Source organism: Rhinolophus hipposideros (genome assembly GCF_964194185.1).
Source record: "Rhinolophus hipposideros genome assembly, chromosome: 5".
NCBI lineage: Eukaryota > Metazoa > Chordata > Mammalia > Chiroptera > Rhinolophidae > Rhinolophus > Rhinolophus hipposideros.
The window spans coordinates 23,012,597-23,036,306 of NC_138051.1; the positions used below are offsets into that span (position 1 = coordinate 23,012,597).

General features: G+C 36.9%; 1 protein-coding gene across 2 annotated transcripts in view; it reads left to right on the top strand.

The window, feature by feature from the left end:
- The first annotated feature begins 494 nt into the window (after positions 1-494).
- PRKD1 (protein kinase D1) overlaps positions 495-23,710 on the top strand; it is a 301,801-nt gene continuing 278,585 nt past the window's right edge. Inside the window, exon 1 of one of the 2 annotated variants that reach the window (XM_081049825.1) lies at positions 495-1,013. In XM_081049825.1, the coding sequence (XP_080905951.1) occupies positions 750-1,013 (264 nt within the window). In that variant the 5' untranslated portion in view covers positions 495-749. The remainder of the gene's footprint in view (positions 1,014-23,710) is intronic. The other variant, XM_081049824.1, reaches the window with a different exon arrangement.

The following is a 23,710-nucleotide window of genomic DNA, read 5'->3' on the forward strand; positions in this document are numbered from 1 at the left end:
CACTCCGAAGGCAAGACCCTAGGCGAACAGCAGGGCTCGGCATTCTTGCGTCCATCACTGATCACCTCACAGGGAAGTGCACAGTCCTCGGGCATTTGGAAGAGGTGGAGGGGACCGTGGGGACCGGGAAGCTCGTGGCCCTGGGCAGCGGGTCGGAGGAGATGCGCCCCATCCCCTCCACCCGCAGTCGGCTAGCCCGGCCAGCGGAGACTGGAGTCCCCACGAGGAGAGGCGGACCGGGCCCGTGGAGGCGGCCCCGAGCCCCGCTGCTGGGTCCGGCCACGACCAGGGGAGGCTCGGGCCCGCGGAACCACGGGTGGCGGGACCCAGCAACCTGTGGCCACTGCGGCCGCGGCTCCTGCGGCTCCCGCGCCTGCCGGGTGGTGGCCGCGCAGTGCCCGCCCCCAGCTCCCCTTCCCCGCCCCTCACGCCCCCCGCCCCGCCCCGCCCGGCGCCCGGGCCGCGCTGACCCGCCGCCCTGTCCCTCCGAGCGCGCCGCGGCGGTTGCTCCTCGGCGGCAGCGGCGCCTCCCTCGCGCGGTGCCCGCGCTCCCGGCGGCGCGAGCGTCCCGCCTCGGCCATTTTCCCTCCTCCCTGGTCCCTCCCGAGCCTCAGCCCCTCGCCCTCCCCCGCGCGGAGACTTTTCCGGAAAGTTTTTATTTTCCGCCTCCGCTCCTGCAGAAAGAAGCTCCGGCTCCGCCACAGCAAAACTTTCCGGCTGCCGCGGCCCTCGGCGCGCCCGGCCGAGCGATGAGCGCCCCTCCGGTCCTGCGGCCGCCCAGCCCGCTGCTGCCCGTGGCCGCGGCGGCGGCGGCAGCGGCCGCCGCGCTGGTCCCGGGGTCGGGGTCGGGGCCCGCGCCCTTCCTGGCGCCCATCGCCGCGCCGGCCGGGGGCATCTCGTTCCATCTGCAGATCGGCCTGAGCCGCGAGCCGGTGCTGCTGCTGCAGGACTCGTCCGGGGATTACAGCCTGGCGCACGTCCGCGAGATGGCTTGTTCCATCGTCGACCAGAAGGTAAGGCGCCGCGCAGCCCCGAGCACGGCCCCTTCCCGCCGGGCAGGGGGCGCTGCCCGTCCGCCCGCCCCTCGCCTCCCCGACTTTCCGGGTCCGAGGGCTCGGCCGGGAGTCAGCTTCGCCGGCGCCCTTGGAAGGGTCTGGCATCCGCCTAGGTTGGACGGCCGTACCCGAAGCTCTGCACTCTGTAGTCCAGTTTTCCCCTTGCCTCATCTTACCTACACTCGCGATTTCTCTCCTATCTGCATTCTCTTCACCCATTTACATCCTTCTCAGGACATTTCCAGGTATCTTGCCCTGTTCTCGTCGCACCTCTCCCTACCCCCAAGACTTCCAGGCTCTCACGTCTTTTCCCTTTAGACCCTGGACCAGCACATTCCTGGCTCCTGCATCCTCTTTCCTGCACCAAGTTCCCCCCTGGGACACGCTCAGCATGATTTCAGCACCACTCCCTTCCCCTTCAGGCCCTTCTCCTAGCTCTGATTGATGCTGAGGAGTTCCTCGAATAGTCTGGAGATGAGGAATTTCTCACCTGTCAAAAAAGCTCTTAAGAGAGGATGATTGACTCGGCCAGCTGTGAAAACAGCTGACCAGACCACAACTACCCACCTCTGTGTGAACATGAGAGCAGATTTTCAACTATACAATCTGAAAGTTACAGTCTTCTTGTTTTTCATCCCTGGGGCACCAATAGTGGGGTATTGAAGTGGGGGCACAGGGATTTAAAGGGTGGGGGTACTGCCCAGGAGGACTCCAAGGCTGGCTATGCCCTTGTGTTTGAGGTGTGGGACTTTGGACAGCGGCCGCCAAAGGCAGGTTGGAAAACGGGCCGTTTTCCTGGGCCAGGACACCAGGCCTCCAGCCCACTCACAAGTGTTAATAGTGTAATTCTGAATTTCAGGTTGTTTCTGTAGCCATTCAGAGGGATGTTGCATGGAAGAGGGTGATAAGAATGTAAAGGGGAGGGGACCCTGGCGCCAGTCGTCTTAGTGTAAACAGCCAAGGTTGTGGGGGTGGAGACAGAGGTCTCTAAAAGGTGCTGAATTTCAACTCTGGAGAACTGGCTAGTACTTGCCTTATTAAAAAAAAAAAAAAAATCACTTGAATAATCATGAATGCTTTCTTTAAACTATTTGGTACAGAGTTTGCTAAGCCTGAGCATTGTGAATTGTGACTCTGACCACAGGAATATTAGGAAAAGCCCCAGGGAAAAATCACCAATCTAGGAAGATGTAAAAGTTCTGGACGCCAGACTAAAGTAACAATGAAAGCTAGGGATTTTTGTTTATTGAATGGAATGACATTTTTATATTACACATGACTCAATTTTTTCCAACTTCCAGGTAAATGACATATTTTGTCTAATTCTGGTACAAGTCACATCAGGTGCCTCCTCATCATCAAAGATGGAATATCTGTTGTTGGCGAACAGGAGTACTATCTTAGGCGCTGAAAGGCTTCTCTTAATGGAAGTTGTAGTCTACAACAATCTCTACTAGGGTGCAAACCAGTTAATTAATGAATATTAGATCAGCATATAAACAATGTGTAATAAAATATCCATCACAGGATGGCAGGGAACTCTGCTTTGTGACAGTAGAAATGGCAGAGATGGTCAGTGTGGAGGTAAGAAAGAGGGGGAGATCCTTTGTCCCTTACTTCAAGTTCTCTTGAAGTATTTTCTGAAGGTTGTAGCAATGTGAAGAAGGATGACAGAAGAGAGAGAAGGAGATGAATGTTTTAGGAGACAGCTGAGAGTTTGAAGTCATTCACAATTTACTATGTAGACAGACTGGAGTCATGTTGATCTTATAGCAGAAGGTTCTCCTGACTTTTGAGTCCTTCACTTTCATTGTTTTCTAATGTGTTAAGAGGGTTTTCATATGATTTCTTTGAGAGTTCCTTAAATACTAACAGATCAGACTAGCTTAAATCTTTAAAAGTATTACCTGGCAGTTCAGTTTATTTCAGCAAAATTCATGGGACAGTATTCAAATTGAGTCAAATTAATATGGAATGGCTGTTTTTGATCCGCTTCAATCCCCTTCCCTCCACCCGCCCCCCCCCCCCATACCCCTTGATGGAGTTTAGAATGGAGAGAAACAAGTATTCTTCAAGAGGTTTGGAATTGGAATTTTGAATAGAGTGAATTCCAGTTATCTCAGTAGTTAGTTAACAAGAGGGATGTTATGTGGAAGGAGCTGCATAAGTGCAAAGGGTGAAAGGCTGAAAGCACCTATGGAGTACAGCAGGCCTGAGGATAGTGACTAATGTATTTACAGAGAGAGTTCAGTTATGAAAAGGCCTTGAAATTAACATGAACTCAAATTACCAGAAGCCTCAGTAATCTCTTACATAGAGATATCAAAGCGAGGACAGCTGAAAGATGGATTTGCTATGTGGAGGATGTTTTAGAATGCCAAAAATGTTATGGCAGAAAGAAAAGTAGAGTTCAGTCATGAGCTAATTGAGATCTGAGCCAAAGCTCTGGGGGAGAGACCTGGAGAAACACCGGAAATGGAAAATTATCAGCCGTGGTGACTGATTTAAAAGGGTCACCCGTTCATTTTATACTTTGCTCTAGTAGTTCTTCTGTCTCTAAAAGAAGTTTGAAAAGTTTGACTGCTTGGGATAGCTCAGGTGAGATCTCACATGCACTTTTTAATTTTTTTAAAGGTTGTGGTAAATGGAGAGAAAGATTAGAGATGTGGATTTGAAAGTTACCTGTAAGATACTGTAAGTAAATATTTACTGGATGATGGGCTTAAACAGGAAAATTTTCATTTATCTATCTTTTGTCATCTTTCTTGAGATACATTATCACCCAGGTAGAAACAAGATTAAGTAGGCTGAATATCCATCACAGGATAGCAGGGAACTCTGTGCTTTGTGACAGTGGAAATGGCAGAGTTGGTCAGTGTGGAGGTAAGGAAGGGGGGGAGGTCCTTTTGTCCCTTACTTCAAGTTCTCTTGAAGTGCTTTCTGAAGGTAGCAATGTGAGGAAGGATGACAGGAGAGAGAGAAGGAGATGAATGTTTTAGGAGACAGCTGAGAGTTTGAAGTCATTCACAATTTACTATGTAGACAGACTGGAGTCATGTTGATCTTATAGCAGAAGGTTCTCCTGACTTTTGAGGCCTTCACTTTCATTGTTTTCTAATGTGTTAAGAGGGTTTTCATATGATTTCTTTGAGAGTTCCTTAAATACTAACAGATCAGACTAGATTAAATCTTTGAAGGTATTACCTGACAGTTCAGTTTATTTCAGCAATATTCATGGGCCATTTTTTGTGGAATTCGCAACTGAGGTGTACAGGGCTGAATAAGAGACATCCTTATTAAAGATATGTCCCTGAGAAACATATCTTTATGTTATTATTGTTATTATTTAGAATTTAGAGTATAGTTTTCCTTTAATTATGTAGATTTAGGAAGTGGCGGACAAATAATTGTACTTGAAAAAATTTGGTGATAATTCAACAAAAATATTCTTACTTGAAGATAAATGTACACTGAATTATATAACTAATAATTATTTCTTTTATCTTGAAGTTTAGATGAAAAATCTAGTTTTGCTTTTTTGTATGTAACAATGTATGAATGTATAAGATGTAATTAATTCCTTCTTTTTTGGAAGTATTAGCCCAAGGCTATATTTATATTATGCTTATTTCTTTACTTTGCAAGAATGTAACCTTGAAGGCTGGTTGTATATAAAGACATGTATTCTGTTACTTAGTGTGAATGATTATTGTTATTAAAAAAATAACAGTAATTGACCTCACTTTGAAACACTGTTAACTTTCTATTATCAAAGGAACCTTGAGTATATAGACTAAAAAGGAATTGTTTTGAAGCAAGAAACAGTATTCCAAAGGAAGAATTATTTTAGTTTCATTGTGTTCTCTCTCTCTCTCTCTCACACACACACACCCTACACACTTTTTAAAAATAAGCAGTATTAATTTAGGAATATAGTATGCAATTAATATGACTATCCATTCATTTTGGCTATCTTATTAGTAATACAACTTATATTTCTGAATTTATTGAATGGAGTAATAACATCTGTAAGACTCCTGGCATGTAGGTTAGATAGTCATATATCTGACCAAAGAAACTAAAGAGTGAGATTTTATACAAGGTAGCTCAGTAAAGGAATAAAAAAGGTTAGTGCTTTGATTTGATAGCAGCTTTGCTCTGCTTGTAGTTGTTTCACATTCTTAATTATAAATTGTTTTCTTAACAGTTGTGGTGTCATTTTTTTTCTTTATTGTTAACTTTAGCTATTCTACTTCTACACGTATTGAGAAAGCTGGAAGATTAGCTGCTTGACCAACCCAACACATGGGACAAGAAAGACCTTTTAAACTAATGATGGTGCTTGGGTCTTTGGTACATATTTTTTATTCAAATTTTATATTTGTCATTGTTGTGTATCTATTGATTTCTAATTTAATGATGAAGTATAGAATTTGTCATTTCATTAAGTGATATAACTTTAATACTGTATATTTAAAATTATAATTTCTTTTCAAGTTTAGTAGTATAATAGGATTATATTTTGGTATACATCTAATGCCTATTTGTGTGTGTGTGTGTGTGTGTGTGTGTAAGTGACATACAGAGGGTCCCCCAAAAATGTATACATATTTTAAGAAAGGAAAACTGTATTAAAATTGTAACAAAAGATGAATACAAGTCATGTTTGACTTCTGCATTTACAAGAGGTGCTCAAAGTGGTTGCCATCAGCATCCAGACACTTCTGATTGCAACAAACTACTGCTTCATGTGCACATAGGAAAGGGGGTAAGGGTGAGGCGTAGGGCTGGAAATTACTAATAAAATTTGAAAACTTGTTCCATACATGATGACTGTGTTGCTCGGTATCAACTAGTCACCTATCATAACTATTAATGGAGATTTGAAACTTTATTTTGCCAATTATTCTTATTTTATTTTTGGTGAGATGATTGTATATTGCATGCACCAATTTATGCATGAATAACTTTTAATGACCTTACTAGACAATACAAATTTGTAAGCCCGTGGTTGTGATTTATCTAAGATTATTGTGAAGATACAGGATAATAAGTAGAATTAAGAATTAAATATACTGCTTGGTATATTAAGAATTATATAAATAAAGAATTGTATAAATAAAGAATTAAATATATAAATAAGTAAATTAAATTATTTACAGAATAATTTAATTATTTGAAAATTTTATTATTTAAAGGATTATATAAATAAAGAATTAAATATATAAATAAATAAATTAAATAAATAAAATAAATTATATAAATAAAGAATTATATAAATAAAGAATTAAATATACTGCTTGGTAAATAGGTTCATAATAAATAGGATTATTGATATTCTAAGGCATTACAGACTAGCATACTGTCTTGTTAACAAAAGAAATGTGTACTTTATTATCTTATTCTTATCTCAATGTTTAATTAAAATTGTCATATTAAAAAGCAATATGGCTGTAAGGCCCGGGTGACGTTATTTTTTTTCTGCCCTCATAAGGGCAAATTTTAGGAGTAGCTGCATTTTGAAACTGGCTCTCAAATCTCAACCTCTCAGAATTTCTTAAGAAGTAATATTTTATCATTGCTAAATGAAAAGAACACATGCCGATAAGTATGCATATCTCCACGTTTTATTATTTTTGACAAGAACATAATTCCGTTTTGATTGCAAGTAATTCGAATGATATGTCAATTTACAAAAAAGTGAAATAAAATAGGTAATGATGCAACATTTGGAAACATAATGATTCTCAAATCTGGTCCTCAAGACTGAAATAAAAAGTTTCTTTGCAAATAAGCCCTTGGTATGAGGAGGAAGGCACTTGGAAATGACTTATGGAGATCTCGTTTTGCTGTCATGATACCAACTAGGAGGTTGTTTGCTAAATCGTTACATCTAATGAATATCTAAGATAACATGGTTGTGCATATACAGAAGTATTATGTCAGGATGGGGTGCAATTTTATTGGAGAACAACTGGCTTAGCATTTTGGCTAAGCCAATCACAAGTCTTTTCTACATCTTTTCGCTAACTACTTCTTTCATGGAAGTCTATGCCCCATTTATAAAACCTTTAGACAACCACTATTAGTAATTATCCATCTTTTAATGAAATGTGTGTTGTGTGTGTGTGTGTGTGTGAGAGAGAGAGAGAGAAAGAGAGAGAGAGAGAGAGAGAGAGAGAGACTATAATCATTGAAGAAGGGCTCAAGCTGTACCAAGAAACTAGTCTAATAATCAAGTCAGCAGGGTTGGGACTCACATTGGATTACAAGTGGGTAAAAATGCAGTTCCATAGGAGTTGATCATAACCTGAGAGTTCTTTATTTTATTTTTATATTTGTTTGCTGTTTGCTTTGTTTCTGTATGTTGAGGAAAACTAATCTTTTGGATCTCTGACCTCTGACTTTGGTTCATCTGGAAGATCTAGGCCCAAATATGAAAATAGAAGTAATATACGGTGTTTTTAAACATAGTGCTCACCTTTTAATTTTCCCAACATTATGCTATAGAAGTTTTGAAAATGAGGTTTCAGTTTCTTAAATATTTTCTTTTCTTTTTTTTTTTTTTAATAAATCTTTTCTTAATGTTGGAATATGGTAGAACAACACAAAAACAGGGGAAAAAAAGCATCAAGTTTTATTTTTCTATTGATAGACTAGATACAGAGAAAAATGGTTATTTTTGCTCACATGTATTCAGAATTCTTTTCCATCTACAAGAACATGTGAAATTTTCCTCAGGAATTCCTCTGATACTGTCAACCAAATATTTTTGTACCATTTAAAACCAATAATGACAGCATTACTTGGAGTTACTTGGCAGTGGAGAAGCCCACATTATGCTGTTTCTTACTGTGTCTTTCTGGTCTTACACAGAAAACAGATAATCAAAACAAACAAACAAAAACACAGCTTTAATTACATGGTCACTGTGGCCATTTTGGAATATCGTATAATTTAGATACCTATAAAGTTAAGAATTGGTGTAAAAACAGCACATATTGAGACACAATTATGCCTGTCCACATGTACAGTTTCCTGTGTCGAAGTTTCTTCCAAAGTTGCAAAAAGGTTTTATTTGGCTAAAGCTAGACAGTTGATATAGCAGCTTAGCAATGTTGGCAAATACAAAAATTAGATTTTTAAATACGCAATCATGCAGGAATTTTGTCCAACTGATTTTGGTGAAGAGGAAAAATAATATGTATATCATTCATTAGTTCATTGGCTTCTATTCTGACTAAACCACTGATTGATGAAGAATTTGTTGAATTTACTGCTTGTAGTTAGGCACAATTTCAAGAATTTTTGATAGTCTCTTTCCCTAATTGTCAGCAGCCGCTTTTTCTTCACATATATATCATAAAATGAATGAAAAGTATGAATATGATGAAAACATGAGCAAAAGGTATGAATGTGCATAATAATTGGTATTCTTGATAATCTAAGGCTCTATAGATTGTAGTACAATGTGTGTTGTCGTGTTAATAAAAGAAACATACTTTTTATTAGCAAGAAATTTGTCTAGTTTGATAAAAAAGAAAAAACTTTATATGTATCTTTTGTTGGTTCAGGTTGTTGGAGGAACTGGCATACATGTGAAATGTTCTACCTTAAGACATTTGAAGCTTACGTTAATGGATAGTTGTCCCTTGAACAATGCAGGGACACCAACTTCACCCGTGCAAAGCAGGTCGAAAATCCATGTATAACTTTGACTCCCCCAAAACTTAACTACTAATAGCCTACTGTTGACTGAAGCCATACTGGTAAATATTCGTTTAACACCTGTTGTATGTTATATGAAATGCATACTGCATTCTTACAATAAAGTAAGCTAGAGAAAAAATAATGGTATTAAGAAAATCAGAAGAAAGAAAATATATTTACAGTATTTATTTTTTAAAAATCTGTGTATGAGTCAGCCCGCACAGTTCAAACCTGTGTTGTTCAAGGGTTCAGTTCTAGTTCAGGTACTTGAATTAAGTTCCAGGTGACTTAATTGACTGAACGAGGCCATCTATTACTGGTCCAATATTTGTTCATGACACTGTGTCTCAATCTTTTAATCAAGTAAACAGGAACATTCTTTTTTTCTCTCTTAACTCCTCAGATTATGAGAAATGGAGGTAATCTGGTGGTCCAATAGGGCCTCTTGGGTGGGATCAGGAGTTCTTCTAATACCTCACAGTGGATACATCCTTCTCTGAGTGCTGGGAGATTATGGCCAGATTTCAGGGAGGGACATACTTAAGGTTTCCAGGGTATCTGGCATAGGGAATAGGAGGAGTTAGGAGACATCTAAGGGTGATTTCTTTGCCAAAGAAAACAGGTATTATGGTGGGATAGGAGAATATTCCTCAGTTTACAGAGAGGTGAGGTATGCTCTCCATTCTGAACCACCCCTAGAGTCTTTACACTCGCTCAGCATCTTTGAAAAATTTGGTCTGTATCTTTGATTTGGAAAGCTGCATCTAAGAACATGTGTGACTAACAGAGTTGTACTTATTTAGCAATTGGCTAGGCTAGTTAACCCCTCAGAACAGTAACAGTAGAGGTCGATGCCACTTGACCCCAAGCAATGGTCTGGGGCAAACAGCTGTGGCTTTTACCATTGTTAAAAGCAGGAAAGAGAGGGGGAAATGGCGAGGGCAGGAAAGGTAGCAGTTAAGCTTTGGTGATGGCTTCGAATCGATGGTGGTGAATAGATCTGAGCAAGCTGGAGTAGGCAAGACCTGTGGGACTGGGAGACAAGTGGTACCTGAGGGCAGAAAAAGAGTGACAGTGAAGCTCTAGCCTCCTGTAGTCTAGGTTAGCAGGAAAGGCTGTACTAGATAACTCATAAAGAGCAGAGGGGAGATGTCTAGGAGATGGCTTTGTCAAAACAGAGTAGTCCTCTGGAAATGTTCGGAATGTCACTGATCTCGAGAGGTTCAAAGAGCAGCTCCGCCATGGCTTGACTGGGAGAGTTTTAGGAAGAGCTTGTCCTGGGAGTGTTGGATTGTGATCCACAAGGTTCCAGGGCCTCCTGGTAATAATGGCCTGCAGAAGGGAGCCTCTAGGAACAAAACCTTCCTGGCATTTACACTGTGTGCCTGTCTGTATCTCAGCTTCTTTCCATTTGTCACCTCTGATTTTCACAGCCCTTTTGGATATTCATTTTATGTCCATTTTAAGGATGAGGAAACTGAGTGTCAGAGAGGTTAGCCCAGACCCATAGCTACTAAATAAAAAGTGAAACCTCCCAATAATTTATTCACTTCACTATAGCTAATAGTAAGAACAGGGAGGACTGGAATGGCCATAGAGCTGTACAGGGAGTTAGGAATCATCAGATTGTGGGGTAGGAGGAATGACAGACATCCTGTTACGTTGGCTGGAACTTACTTAAGAATACTTCAGCTTTGACTGTGTGATATTATTTGTATGTTAGTTTAAATTATTTCTAAGTTTGGAAGGCTTACCTCATCTGGAATTCTGTGCCAGTTAGTGGTCAGCTAGAATTCTAGTCACTTTGGAGTCCACTATGACAAGGCTTCTCTTAACTGGTGGCAAGATACCCACCCCAGGTATCGGTAATTCACATAAAGAATGTTAGAAATGGACTTTCATAGGGGATATTAGTGCCATTAGAGATATGTGATTGCTTAAAGTATTTTAGAGACATGCCTCACTTCATATGACTCCTCCTTGAGGAACCTGTAATGTGTCTACTTGGTAATATGTTTTTTTTGTTGTTGTTGTTGTTTTATCTGTTTGTGTACCAGAATTTGGTTTGAATTTTGCTTTCATTTTACTCTGGTAAGAAGATGTGGTAATAGCTAATAGTTACCCATCTTTAAATTACCGTACACCACTGTTATTTATCCAAAAATGTTAAGTACCTTGTGTGATTAAATTGGACTAGGTTGGTTCACACCACTTAATTCAGTGAGATGTGGACACAGGTATTTTGGAAGAAGTGATTATGGTAAGACCATGTGTTGATCACTGTGGCTCAAGACTAGTGATGTAAAGAATCTTAGCTCTCAGTGTAAATCAATGAATCATTTCTTCTTGAGTAATACATTGATTCTGAGAGAATAACTAAGTTTCCTTAAGATAAGTGCCTTTCAGTGGTTGTTTTTCATTTGAGAAGTATTCAGATTGCCCATATGCTAAGAATCATGCTTTGCAAATGTTTTCTCTTTTTAAGAAATTTATGTATTTGTTGTTTGCTTATTTTTGGTCAATTAGGGATGAATCTACCCTGAGGTAACTTACTTCCACTTGTGCATGATCAATCACATGATCAACCACCTGGAAGTTTCCTTCCCACTTTAGTAGTGCTAGCCGATCCAAATTCTGAGTTACCTTGTGTTCCTTTGCAGTGACGGTCTGTGGGCAAAAGCCAACATATCCATTGCAGACTTGTACTATCTTCAAGCTTTACAAAAATGTATTTATATTTATGGTAGACATGATTTAATCTAAAGTATATTCATAATTCAATTCAGTTCTAAGTGTTCCTGCCCTGAATGACTATTGGGAAGGATATAATAGTTGTTTATTCCTAGTAGACTAGAATGGTGCCTGAAATATTGCCTCTCTTTGATTTATTTGGAACTTTTGCAGCTTTAACACAATGGACAAGTTACATAGTGAATTCTCTTTAAACATAATTCACTGGTAGTCAGTCTCTTGGCTAAAAAAAGACGGCATACCTATCCAGCTGCACTACGTAGAAGTCTGAATTTACTAGATGTCTACTAATCAGGTACTGTGCCCTCTAAGCCTTATCGTGAAAGAACCCATTTTTAACTAAGTGGACATGAGGCATCACTTGTTCTTTGATGAGTGGTAAGATGGATAACTCATACCGAGCTCGTGGTGAGCAGTGATTCATTAGCTTCTGAGTAGCTCCTAGAGAGGAAGGCTCCATGCCCTTCCCTGCGACAGGTGGTTAATTTAATCTACTAATGTGGAATGAGCTATTGTCACCTGGGATGTAGACCTTTAGAGTATTTAAATAAATCCAGTAGTTTGCATGGATTTTTCAAAGAGTAGAAGACATGATTGCGTATGATATTTGCTTTTATTCAATTCTTTGGGAAGAAAAGGGAGCAAAAGTAAACATAGAGTAAGGATGGATTAATAGAGTTGAGTTGGGCTAATAATGCACTAAATAGAGTGATCATATACCCAGTTGTCCAGGAGGGTCCTCGTTTAATGCCTGTTGTCCTGGAATTCTTTTAATTTTATGTTCAATTGTATATTCAGTTGTATGTTCAATAAAAATTATGGAGTTTTAAGTTTAAAAACAAACAAAAAGAGAAAGAAAAATCTTATTCAGGACATACATTTTATTACCTTTTGGCAAAAATCATTATACATTTAAAGATAAAAGCAAAACTTACATTTAGAATTTATTTTATTGAAAGTCTCTCTCTATATATATAGACTTTCAATAAAATAAATTCTAAATGTAAGTTTTGCTTATATATATGTATATATGTATATATATATGTATACATATATATATATATAGACACACACATATATATATATATATATATACATATATATGCCATGTCACTTTGAATACCTTTTCTAAATGGAGTCGTAAGCTAAAAACAAAACAAAACAAAAGATAAAAACCTTACTTTGGTTAGAATGTTATCATCTTTGACCAAAAATTTCTGTGTAACTTAAAGATACAAAGACAACCAACATTTAGAATCGATTTCATAAACAGGTTAATTAGATCTCACTTTGATAATTTTAGCTCTATTTTTTCCATCCAGTGTAAATCAAGATACTACAACAGATACCTACATTTTTTTTTTATCAAATAGCAAATAATTTTACTTATTCTGGTAGTTCACACTATCTTCATTAATTCCAATAGGTAAACAGAAAGGGCTATCTTGATGCTTCAGCATCCTTGGCAACCATCACAAAGGCAAAATACAGACTTACATGCAGAGAGATAACATAGTTTCAAGTTGTACTTTATTATATTCGGTGCTCTGGAGAACATATAACATTAGCAAAAAAAAAAAGAAAAAAAAATGAGAGAAGTTGCACTCCAGTGCCCTTGGTTATTCAGAAAATTTGTTTTGTATTTTAAAAATAAGTAGGCAAATAAGGGAGATAAAATTTAGGAATTGTATTGCCCCACAATAACAACGTGTAGGCTATAGCTCATATTTTCTTTAAGATGTTCACCGGCATGTCCTGGATGAAGCTATATCTGAGTTATACCTATTACTCTACACTTGGTTTCTGTTGACCAAGGTACTATTGAAGGAGTACGAAAAACTATATAGGTTCAGAAATTACAATGTTGAATAATCTGGCTCCTGAAAAATAATGCAAGTCAGTGGGTCCAAAGCTACTTGAAAAGGAACTTGATTTTCTATAATCTTTTCTCTTTAGAATTGTCCCCACATGAAAAATTATAGTTTTTATACTAGAGTTAAAGAATTGTTTTTCTTTTATTTTGAAAATTACCACATTACCACATGTGATGGACTGAATAATGACTCTCAAAGATGTCCACATCCTAATCCCTGAATCTGTTCATCTTACTTTTTATGGCAAAAGGGATTTTGGAGATGTGATTAAGTTAAGGATTTTGAGATGGGGAGATTATCCTGGATTATCTGTTTGGGCCCAATGCAATCATATGTATCCTTAAAAGTGGAGAATCTTTCAGGTTAGGTCAGACACTGAGACAACAAAAGAGGAGAGATTCCAAGCATGAGAGAGAGTGACTCCCTGTTGCTGACTTTGAAGATGGAGGCAATGGGCCAAGAGCCAAGGGGTCTTTATTACAAGGGAAACAGGAGGAGTTAGAGCTTTGTAGTAGTGAGAGATGGGACAACAGAAACAAGACGCAGTTAACATTTTGCTGAATGTCATTAGATTTTTTTTCCTATAAGTAAAAATGCTCATCATAAGTAGCACATAGTTTTATTTGCTCTTTTCATTTGATATTATATCTTTCTGTGTCAGGTTTTAAATATAAAATGTTTAGTGCCCTTGAGCGTAATTTTTGTGTGAGAAAAAGGCTTTTTAGATTTACTTTGGTTTTAGAATTTAATATTCAAGTTATTAAAATTACAGGTTCATATACTAGTTTTAATCTTTTGAGTACATTTTATAAATATTTTTAAAGCCTAACAGATTATAAGAATCCCATTTAAGAACTTTTGAAGAATTAGTAGTATCCTTTACAAACTCAATTAATTAGATAATGTCAAACATTTTAAGTGCATTTCTAAATTTAATATATTTGATTTCCTTTAAATACAATCACCTGCTTGCTAAACCTTTATATGTTCTTATGTAACTCTTACACATTTAACAAATGAAACGTAAATATGGTAAATTTTAAATTCTTAAATGTTCTAATGACATTCACATAAGCCAAAATGAATTGATTAATTATATGTACATATATATGTAATATGTACAAAGTATTAATATTATGGTTCTCTTAAACTTTTGTGTACTTAATTAAAATATTCCAATGTTTGAAAGATGTTTTTCCTCTCTTGAAATAATTATGCGATCCCACACAATTTGTGGAGCTCCCTTGCTATGTAAATTTTGCCATTGTCTTCTTGGCTTGGTCAAATTTGCATAAAACCCCAGTGCTTTTAGCTGGGACAAAGACCAGATTCTGTTGGCCATGTAGATCAATTCCATGGAACCCTATTTATGTGAATGATTCCATCACTTCAAGAAAGAATAATCATGTAACCCACATCCCTGGATTCAACTGATATATTACTTCCGTGTGTGGAAAAGTCTCAAATTCCCACTCAGATTGATCATTTGATTGGATTTTGAGTTTGGTTAGCTATTAAAATAGGTTGAATCCCTTTCCTAGCTACACTGAAGACTTTTGGATCTAATGGGATACGTTTCATATTCTTTTTTTTCTCTTAAGGATACATAACTCTTAAAGATATTAAGGATGTGATTGAATATTGGCAGACTCTCTGGGCTTTGCCTGACCATCTAGTCACTCATAAGATCAGTCTTCTAACTTGATATCTTGTCCTGTAGATAAAAGAATGGTCAGGGAACCACTTTTTAATGTCTGAATAGAATTGGTGTATGGCTTTATTACAACGTGTTTCACTTGTCCCCTACTCTTGGACACTTAGGATTCTTTCTTTTTTTTTTTTTTTAAACATCTTTATGCATATGCCTTGGAACATTTTCCCCCACTTAAATATATAATGTATTTGAACTTGTCTGTTAATATCCTCAAGATTAATATTGTTTTAAAAATTTGATGTTGACTGTTTATATTCCTAAGATTAATATTTATATTATAGTTTTTATTTCAGAATTATAGTGATTCTTTGCTTTTTTCAGTTTGAAAAGTATGAATGCATAAGGTTTGGGTTTTGCTGTTCTATTTAAAAAGAAATATAAGTGAAGCAAGTAGCAAGCTGCAGAATAAATTGTTATATTTACCATTCAACACTAAACCCATTACTGGGTAGAAAACAGATGAAATATATCTAGCAAATTTACAATGAACAGATAATAAGCTTTAAAAAAATTATTACACTTTCCATTTTCCTGCTTTCTTTCATAAGACCTGGCCTTATATTTTCTCTATATATCCAAATTCACTTTGATCTTTTAAAAAGCAGTTTGGAAAACACATATTCCTATAAATATTTAAGACAATTCCATAGAATAATTTCTTAGAATTAAAATTTCACCCTAGTTTGTTCTCATTCAGTTTTCTATAGTGTTCTTTCGAAACCTGAATTACGAAAACTGAGGTTTTTAAGGACATAAGTGTGACTGTCATCTATGACATGTCATGTTCCCCAAGTTTGTCCTTTTTGCAAAAGAATCAGTTGCTTTGCTTAGTAGAGCTGCTGTTTGTAATTTAAAATTTATTTTGATTGAGAAAACTTTGATTTACGCACGGAGGTTCAGGGACCTCTTTGTTGGAGGGACTTCATAAGACTGAGTAAATCACATAAGAGTATAAACACCATGTGGGCGGCAATCTTTGGCCTTTTTTTTCCCAGGTACCTGGAATGGTGCCTGGCACTGATGATTTGAACAAATGATTTGTCCCGTTAAGTCAAATAAGTTCCTAGAAGCAGAACTGTATGCAAATTAAGTTTTTTGTTATATCTGGGAAGTGTTCATTTCGACCTTTGATCTAAAATTATTATTCAAATAATTTTTTAAAAAGTGAATTAGAAGTATTTTGGGAGATAAGATATACTTAGGGAGAATGTTGGTGTATTATTTGAGGAAACAAACGCAAAACCTTGGGATTTGAGTCTTCTCTGAGGAATTAGTATTCCTCTCATCTAAGTGGGCCAGTAAAACCAGTGAAAGCCTTCCTTCCTGAAAACATTTTATGATAGGGCCTGAATAAATATTTGTTGAATTCAACTGAGTCTTTGGAACAGAAGGAGGAGTCTTTTGTGGTTGTTATTGGATACCTAGTTGAAATATTATGAGACTCTTCAATGTTTTACTTGTCACATCTCAGTCTAATTTAGAACATAATTATGGAAATAACAAAAAAAGTCTGACATATAAAATATAGTGAGTGGTAGGAGAGGTGACGATAAAGAGGAAAGAATAATGTCTTTGGGTGAAAAAAAAAATCAGAAAAATAACACAAACTCAAACAATGTTAGCTGGGAGTCCCTTTGCTGTTTTTTGTTTTTGTTTTTTTTTTGGTTCCCACTGACTTGTGAAGTGAGTTTGAGAAACTCAGATGGGCTGACATTCAGCAGAGTGGCCTCTAAACTTCAGCAGAGTGGCCTCCAGGGAGGAACTTTTTAAATAGTTAAGTCACTTTTTGTCTGCTTTGATGTGAGTCAGTAGGATGACAGTTTAACAACATTTACCTTTCCTAAATTTCCTGCCCATTCTTAACCTCAGTTACTTTAACTTTTTACTTTTTTCACATGTAAATTGCTGTGTTTTCTTGTCTTAAATCAGATTACAGCTATTTAAATTTAACATTATGCTTATTTTTGAAACTGTTCATTCGTACTTTAAAGTATTTATTGTATACTAGATGACAGGTGTTAAATTATATAGCTATATCTTTTCATCTATTTGTGTGTGTTTCTTATTTTATTTTCTGGAATTTTAAAAATTCTTTTCCTAATTCTTTTTATTTTCTCCTCTTCATAATTTTAGCTCTTGACAATCCAGATTTACACCTCACACGTTTTAAATTTTCTGCCCTGCTGTTTGTATCTTTTTTCCTTCATAATTTACTTTTTCATGCAGTTTTAAGCCTTCTCAGGCATTCTTAAATGTCTTATATACACTCACGAGTTGATTTTCTCCAGAGTCATAAATGCCACTGGGTGAATATCATATTTAATTTTCTGGAACCCTGTTGCTTTTTAACATAACATTCTTTGGCTGAAGAATTTGTGTCTCCCAAGTACATAACCACTTTACTTTGGGCAAACAGTTACATGCTCTAATCCAGAAGTATGTGTAACTTCTGCAAGTCTGGGGAGGGCTCTTCCCAGTCCTGGGGGCTAAGCCAGGAGAGATGATACCCCCATATAACCCATATCACTCACTTGTGGAGGTGAAAGAGTAGTGATTTTATAGCCATGTTTGAAAGTATCCTGCTTCTTGGCTACTTTACAAGGATGATCCCCATATTTTCTGGTAAGATTTTATAAAGAACTAAGAAGCCCATGAGATGAGGAGTTATCTCACTTGGGACTTTCACAGTGGAATCTGTTCTTCACTGGCCAATGGTTGTTTATAGTCATTAAATGCATGAGGTGTGATCATAAAATACTGTGAATGTTTACATAAAAACAATTATTACAATAAGAGATACATTGCTATTAATCTCCCTCAAAATACTCCCCCTCGCTTTGAACACACTTATCCCAGTGTTCTTGCCACTTTCTGAAGCAGTTCTTCAAGTCCTCTTTCATGAGTGTCTTTAGTTACACTGTCGTGGCTGCCTCAATGTCCTGAATTGATCCAAAACATTTAGCTTTCACAGTCATTTTGACTTTGGGGATGAACCAGAAGTTGCATGGTGCCAGATCTGGTGAGTAAGGTGGATGAGGACACACCGTAATGATTTTATTTGACAAAAACTGTCTTATACCAGAAGCGATGTGTGACATGGAGCCTTTCCGTTGTGATCAACAAATATGGTGAATGCTGCTGCCGAGTGCCATCCAATGGAAAGACAGGGATCGTCAATAGGGGAAGCAATGCTTGGAACCTTAATAACAGTGTGTGACAAGTTTCAACTTGTTCAGTGCAGTCAGTCAGGTGTGAGCTATAGTTGAGAGAAGGTGTGTTTTAAAGTGTGCCCTAAATCATCCTCCATCATGACAACGCTCTATGTCACACTTTGCTTCTGGTTTATGGCAGTTTCTGTCAAATAAAAACGTTACAGTGTGTCCTCGTCCACCTTATTCACCAGATCTGGCACCGTGCAACTTCTGGCTCTTCCCCAAAGTCAAAATGATTCAGCACATTGAGGCAGCCATGACAGTGCAACTAAAGAGACTCACAAAAGAAGACTTGCAGAACTGCTTCAGAAAGTGGCCAGAACAATGGGATAAGTGTGTTCAAAGTGAGGGGGAGTATTTTTAGGGGGATTAATGGCAATGTATCTTTTACTGTAACAATTTTTTAAAATTTAATTCAAACATTTACCGTATTGTTTGATTACACCTTGTATATTTTATCCAGGCATTTTAAGAGTAGGACTCTTGATATACAAAAAACTTCCTTCCTGTTTTTTTTCAGATTATTAACCATAGTCCCCTAAATTCTTTGGGGTGCAGGAACATGGAAGACTAAAGTCCCTGGAGGGAAACTAGGACAAATTTTAGAAAATTAGGCCAAGTTCAACACTCTTGATTGTATTGTGTGATCTTTCTGCCTTTCCCCTCCAAGAATTTTCTCCTTGACACCCTCAAAGCTGTGCTCTTTCATCTTAAAGGGGTCCATCTCACACAGTAAGTGTGGTTGTGCACCTGGAAATCCATTTAGGAAGTGGCATCACTATCACGATCCAGAATACAATTCAACTGTCCAGAAAAAATGAACACATGGGTGTTCTCCATAAATTATTGATTTATTGGCATTTTGACCTAACTGATTTCCAACTAAATATCTAAGTGTGGACATCTTAGGCCAATGATTTTACACTGGGAGCAGTCTGGATTTAGATACTGTTCCTGTACCACCTTTTTAAACTAGGAATTATATCTTTCCTTGCAATGTTAGTCTCACCTTGGCCTTAGAATCCATGTACAAGAATCAATTGTGAGCTAATCTGTTTGAACTTGGCATGTAGACTTGATCATTTAAAACTCTATCAGAACCTGCCCAGTGGGGACCATTGGCATAAACATCAATAGGAATCAATGTCCGATCATTTAAAATAATGATAGCAATTTTTGTTATGATGATTATTATCTTTATCACCTAATGATAACGTTTATTAGACATTACTATACCACTCGGGGGCCTACCTAGATTAACTCATTTATCCAAGGGTAGATAACTACTTGTACCCTCATTTTACAAGTAAGGAAATTGGGGCACAGAAAGAATTGTCTAGGATTACATAGGCAGTGACAGAGTTGGGATTTAAATTTAGGTTATCTCCGCTCCAAAGTTTATGTACATACCGCATACTCTCTATATAGAACATCTTAAAAATTTCCAGGTAGATTAATAAATGTGAAAAACAATGGTCCCTCTTCCCTTTAGCTTGTTTCTTAATCATCTGATAATACTTTTGAATGAGCTGGATGTCTATTATAGAAAACACTAAGAAAATATTCTTTTATAAATGGATAAGTTTCATTATTTGGAATTACAAGGAGCCTAGACTGGAGACTGACCCTGTTAATTATTGCTATAAAATTGGGTAACTATAAACTTTTCTAAATCTAAATTTATTGTGTGGCAGATGTTTCCAAGCTTATAATTGGTTTATAAGAGCACTCATATATATGTATATTTGTATATGTAATAAATATATGTAATACATATGTATTTGTAAGAATATATATAATTATATTTAAAATGTATGTGTATATTTATTTTAAGTTTCCTGTAGCCTTCTCACAAATAGTTTAAAGAGTACATTAAGACTTCTTTGTTAAGCTTTCTTTGGATACTTTATTAGATTTTTATTTTCACTTTTTAATTTTGGACTTCATATACTTATCACCCAGCTTCAGTAATTATCAAAATATAGCCAGTCTTGTTTCATTAATAAAATTTCTTGTTCCCCAGTCATTACTCTTTCATCCTTTTCTCCCAGATTATTTTGAAGCTAAATATTAAGATTTATTTTTAATCCAAGGTCTGGAGAGACTTCAGAATAAGTTTTGGAGAGAATCATGGTGTTGCAATAGTACTCTCTCTGAGGAGTTCGAGGTACCTACCAATTATGTACTCGGATTTGTAAGGCTCTTTACATTTTAGTTTGATTGTCTGGTAGGATATGTGGTTCTCTGTTCAATTGCAACAAAGAAAAACTATACTCCAGGCATTATACTGATGCTTGCTACTTAGTAGTATCTCATGTGAGAGTGATAGCTTTCTGGAGGAATTTCTCAAAGGACATATAGTCCGTTCATTCTCCCAGATCTTTTAAAGCATATTCCTGAATCAAGTTATATGAAAGAGTTGTGTGCCAATGCAAGATTGTGGGAAATGCAAGATTACTTCTGGTGATGCCAGGAGCACCTTTCTAGGTTGGTTAGATGGTATAATCCTATGAAACTTGCATCTAAGGTAAGGCCCAGTACATTGCTCATTATAATGCAGTCTTCTTTGTGAGGAACCTGGGGAAATTTTTCCGCTCAATTTTAATTCCAAGAATAGTTGTTCCTCTCCTTTGCTCTTTCTATGCTTTTAATCTCACTGACAGTGTGAAGTGTGAAATTAACATTTTTCCCACTGTAGGTTGACTGCCCTAAAAGTTAGAACCAAATTTGGGGCCCACAGAGCAGGTGCATAGGACATTATGGCATAGAGTTTAAAATTTGTTCCTGTTCCCCTTTGTCCTCACCTGGGTTTTTTCTTTCTATTTTCAGTTAAGACAAAATATAAACAAATTAACAAAATTCTAATAGTGGTTATCTCTGGTTTGGGATAAAAGAGATGATTTTATTAATTTTCTTTTTACATTTCTAAATTTCTTAAAATATGCATTCTTATAAAAGTAATAAGGAAGAGATGCAAATACTTCCAGAAACTGAATATAAATAATGAACCACTAATGTAAAAATTGTGGTTGGAAAGCCAGTATCATGTGAAAATTAAAGGGATCTATGGGTGCAGATTTCATTTTGTCATTTTGAATTAAGACTTCTCTGAAATGACCTAATAATAATAAACCTTCAGGGAACAGTGCTGAGCGCTTTCAGAACAGTATAGCATTCCATTCTTGGATCGTCCATTCCATGTAGGAGAGAAATTTTCAATCCCTCTTTTGTGGGCCAGTAAAAAACTCTAAAATATAACATTTCATCCTCAAAACTGCCTTCTAAAGGAATTGACAACTTCAGTTAAACAACTATTAATTTGATGCTTCAACCTTGCTGTATTAGTCTTTCTTTTAGTAGGCATTGGACTCTTTTGATGAACCATATTATTAAAAATAATTTTACCCATTTCTTCCATTAAAAATAATGTGTTTTAAATGTGTTTTTCACCTTGAAAATAATAAATCACAATTCCATTGCATCTTGCTCCAAGTTCTGCTTTGTATTCCATGGGAAGAGTGACAACATGACAGTGTGGAAAGAGAACACTTGCTCACGCGTAGGAGACCCTGGTTACAGTCTTACACAGATGTGCGTCTCATACTTACTGTACTAGCTCTGTTCTAAGCACTGGAGATGTAAACTTGAACAACTTTAGGATCCTTGTAGTTTCCTAACTTCTTAACCCTGTTTCCACATCTTAACAACGTGTCACCTAACAGGGATTAGTAATACCTGTTGTTCCAGGGGTTGTTACAAGAATCAAAAGCAAAATGACTTGAGTATTTTTGAAAAGGGCCAAGCCATGTTATAATTAGGAGGTAAATGATTGAGTTAAATACTTTGACATTTTCATGTTACTGTGGATCAGTTGCAAATGTAAGTTGATTGAATGATGAATTTGGAGTTGAAAACTCATAGAATTAATGGACTCTTTATGCCTTACCTTTAAACTGCTTTATAGTGTGTTATTATAAAGATTTATTTTCCCTTTCCAAAGCCAACGGTTTTTATTAATCCTTGGCTGTCATTATGAACTCTTTGAAGGAACGGTTAAGAAGAGCAGCCTGGGTTGAATCCTATTTCTGCTACTTGCTTTCTGAGTAACCTTGGGCAATTTACTTACGCTAACAATTGCCTTTTCTGAAAAATGGGGGTAATAAATGTCTATGCGTCATAATAACTATTTTCTAAGATTAATCATGCAGGTTAATAACATCTACAGAACACATAGTACTTTGCACATACTAAGCAGTATGATGACAGACACATTCATAAATTATTAATGTCATAATTTCAGACCTGTATGGGCAAAATCCTAAATGGTAAATTCTTATTTTACATAAACAACCTCTCCATGTGTAAGGGTGTACTGTATAAAAGAAATTGATTCTACAATTTTCTGACAAGGTTTGAAAACTGGAAAATTGATTTACATAATGGTACCTCTCAGGAAGAAATGTTTAAATTTTATTTACAAATGTATCTAAAGTCAGTGTTATGAAAATACTCAGTATTTACCTGATATGTAAACTGCATTCTACTGGTGTGTGTTTATTGATTCTTAGTGAATTGCGAATTGAATTCAAAATAGCAAGTGGTAACCTTGATACAAATATTTTCATATTTGCATCATTAGAATTTGCACTTTGAGAATTTCATAAATATTAATCAATTAAACTTCAGAACACTTCAGTGATTAAGGTATTGTAAACCAACCTTCTGGATGAGTATTAAAATTTGCGAACCCACAGAGATATTCTCTGCCTTCTGTCCTCTAAAATGGCATCCAGATAAGAGTCTTTAATATTGATTTGTTCTTTAAAACGTATCTCACTTTCTTTTTGTCTTAAAAGAAATATTGAGAAATATCTGTACTAAATAGCAAAGGAAGGCTCAGGCAGTTTTTATCTGTGGACACAACTGATGTAATCATTTGGACTGGATGGGAGCCTGTTTAGTCAAATTCTCCGCCAGCTCAATTAAAAACAAACCCAAGGTGACTAGTGATAACAGCGGCTTCTATTTCGATCAGAATTATCAATCTTGTTATGTTGGAAGATAAGACACAGATGAATTGATGATGTACTTTGTCTTAAGATGTGTAATAGCCAAATGAAGTGATGAAATGTGATATATTTTACATCTTATCCAGCAAAAGCACCAGTATTTGTATAGTGTGGGATTTGTTTATTCAATAAACATTTTGTAATGTATCGTTATAGCCTTAGGCACACATAGACCTGTGGATGTAAAATGACCATGCCCCTCCCTGAAGACTCACAGATCACACCAAGTTTTTCTTAGACACTTAGACACGTTATCTAAAATGTAGTGAAATTTTTTGAATAATTTTTAACAGAGAAGTAGCCTGTTTTGCTATTTCAAGCTTTG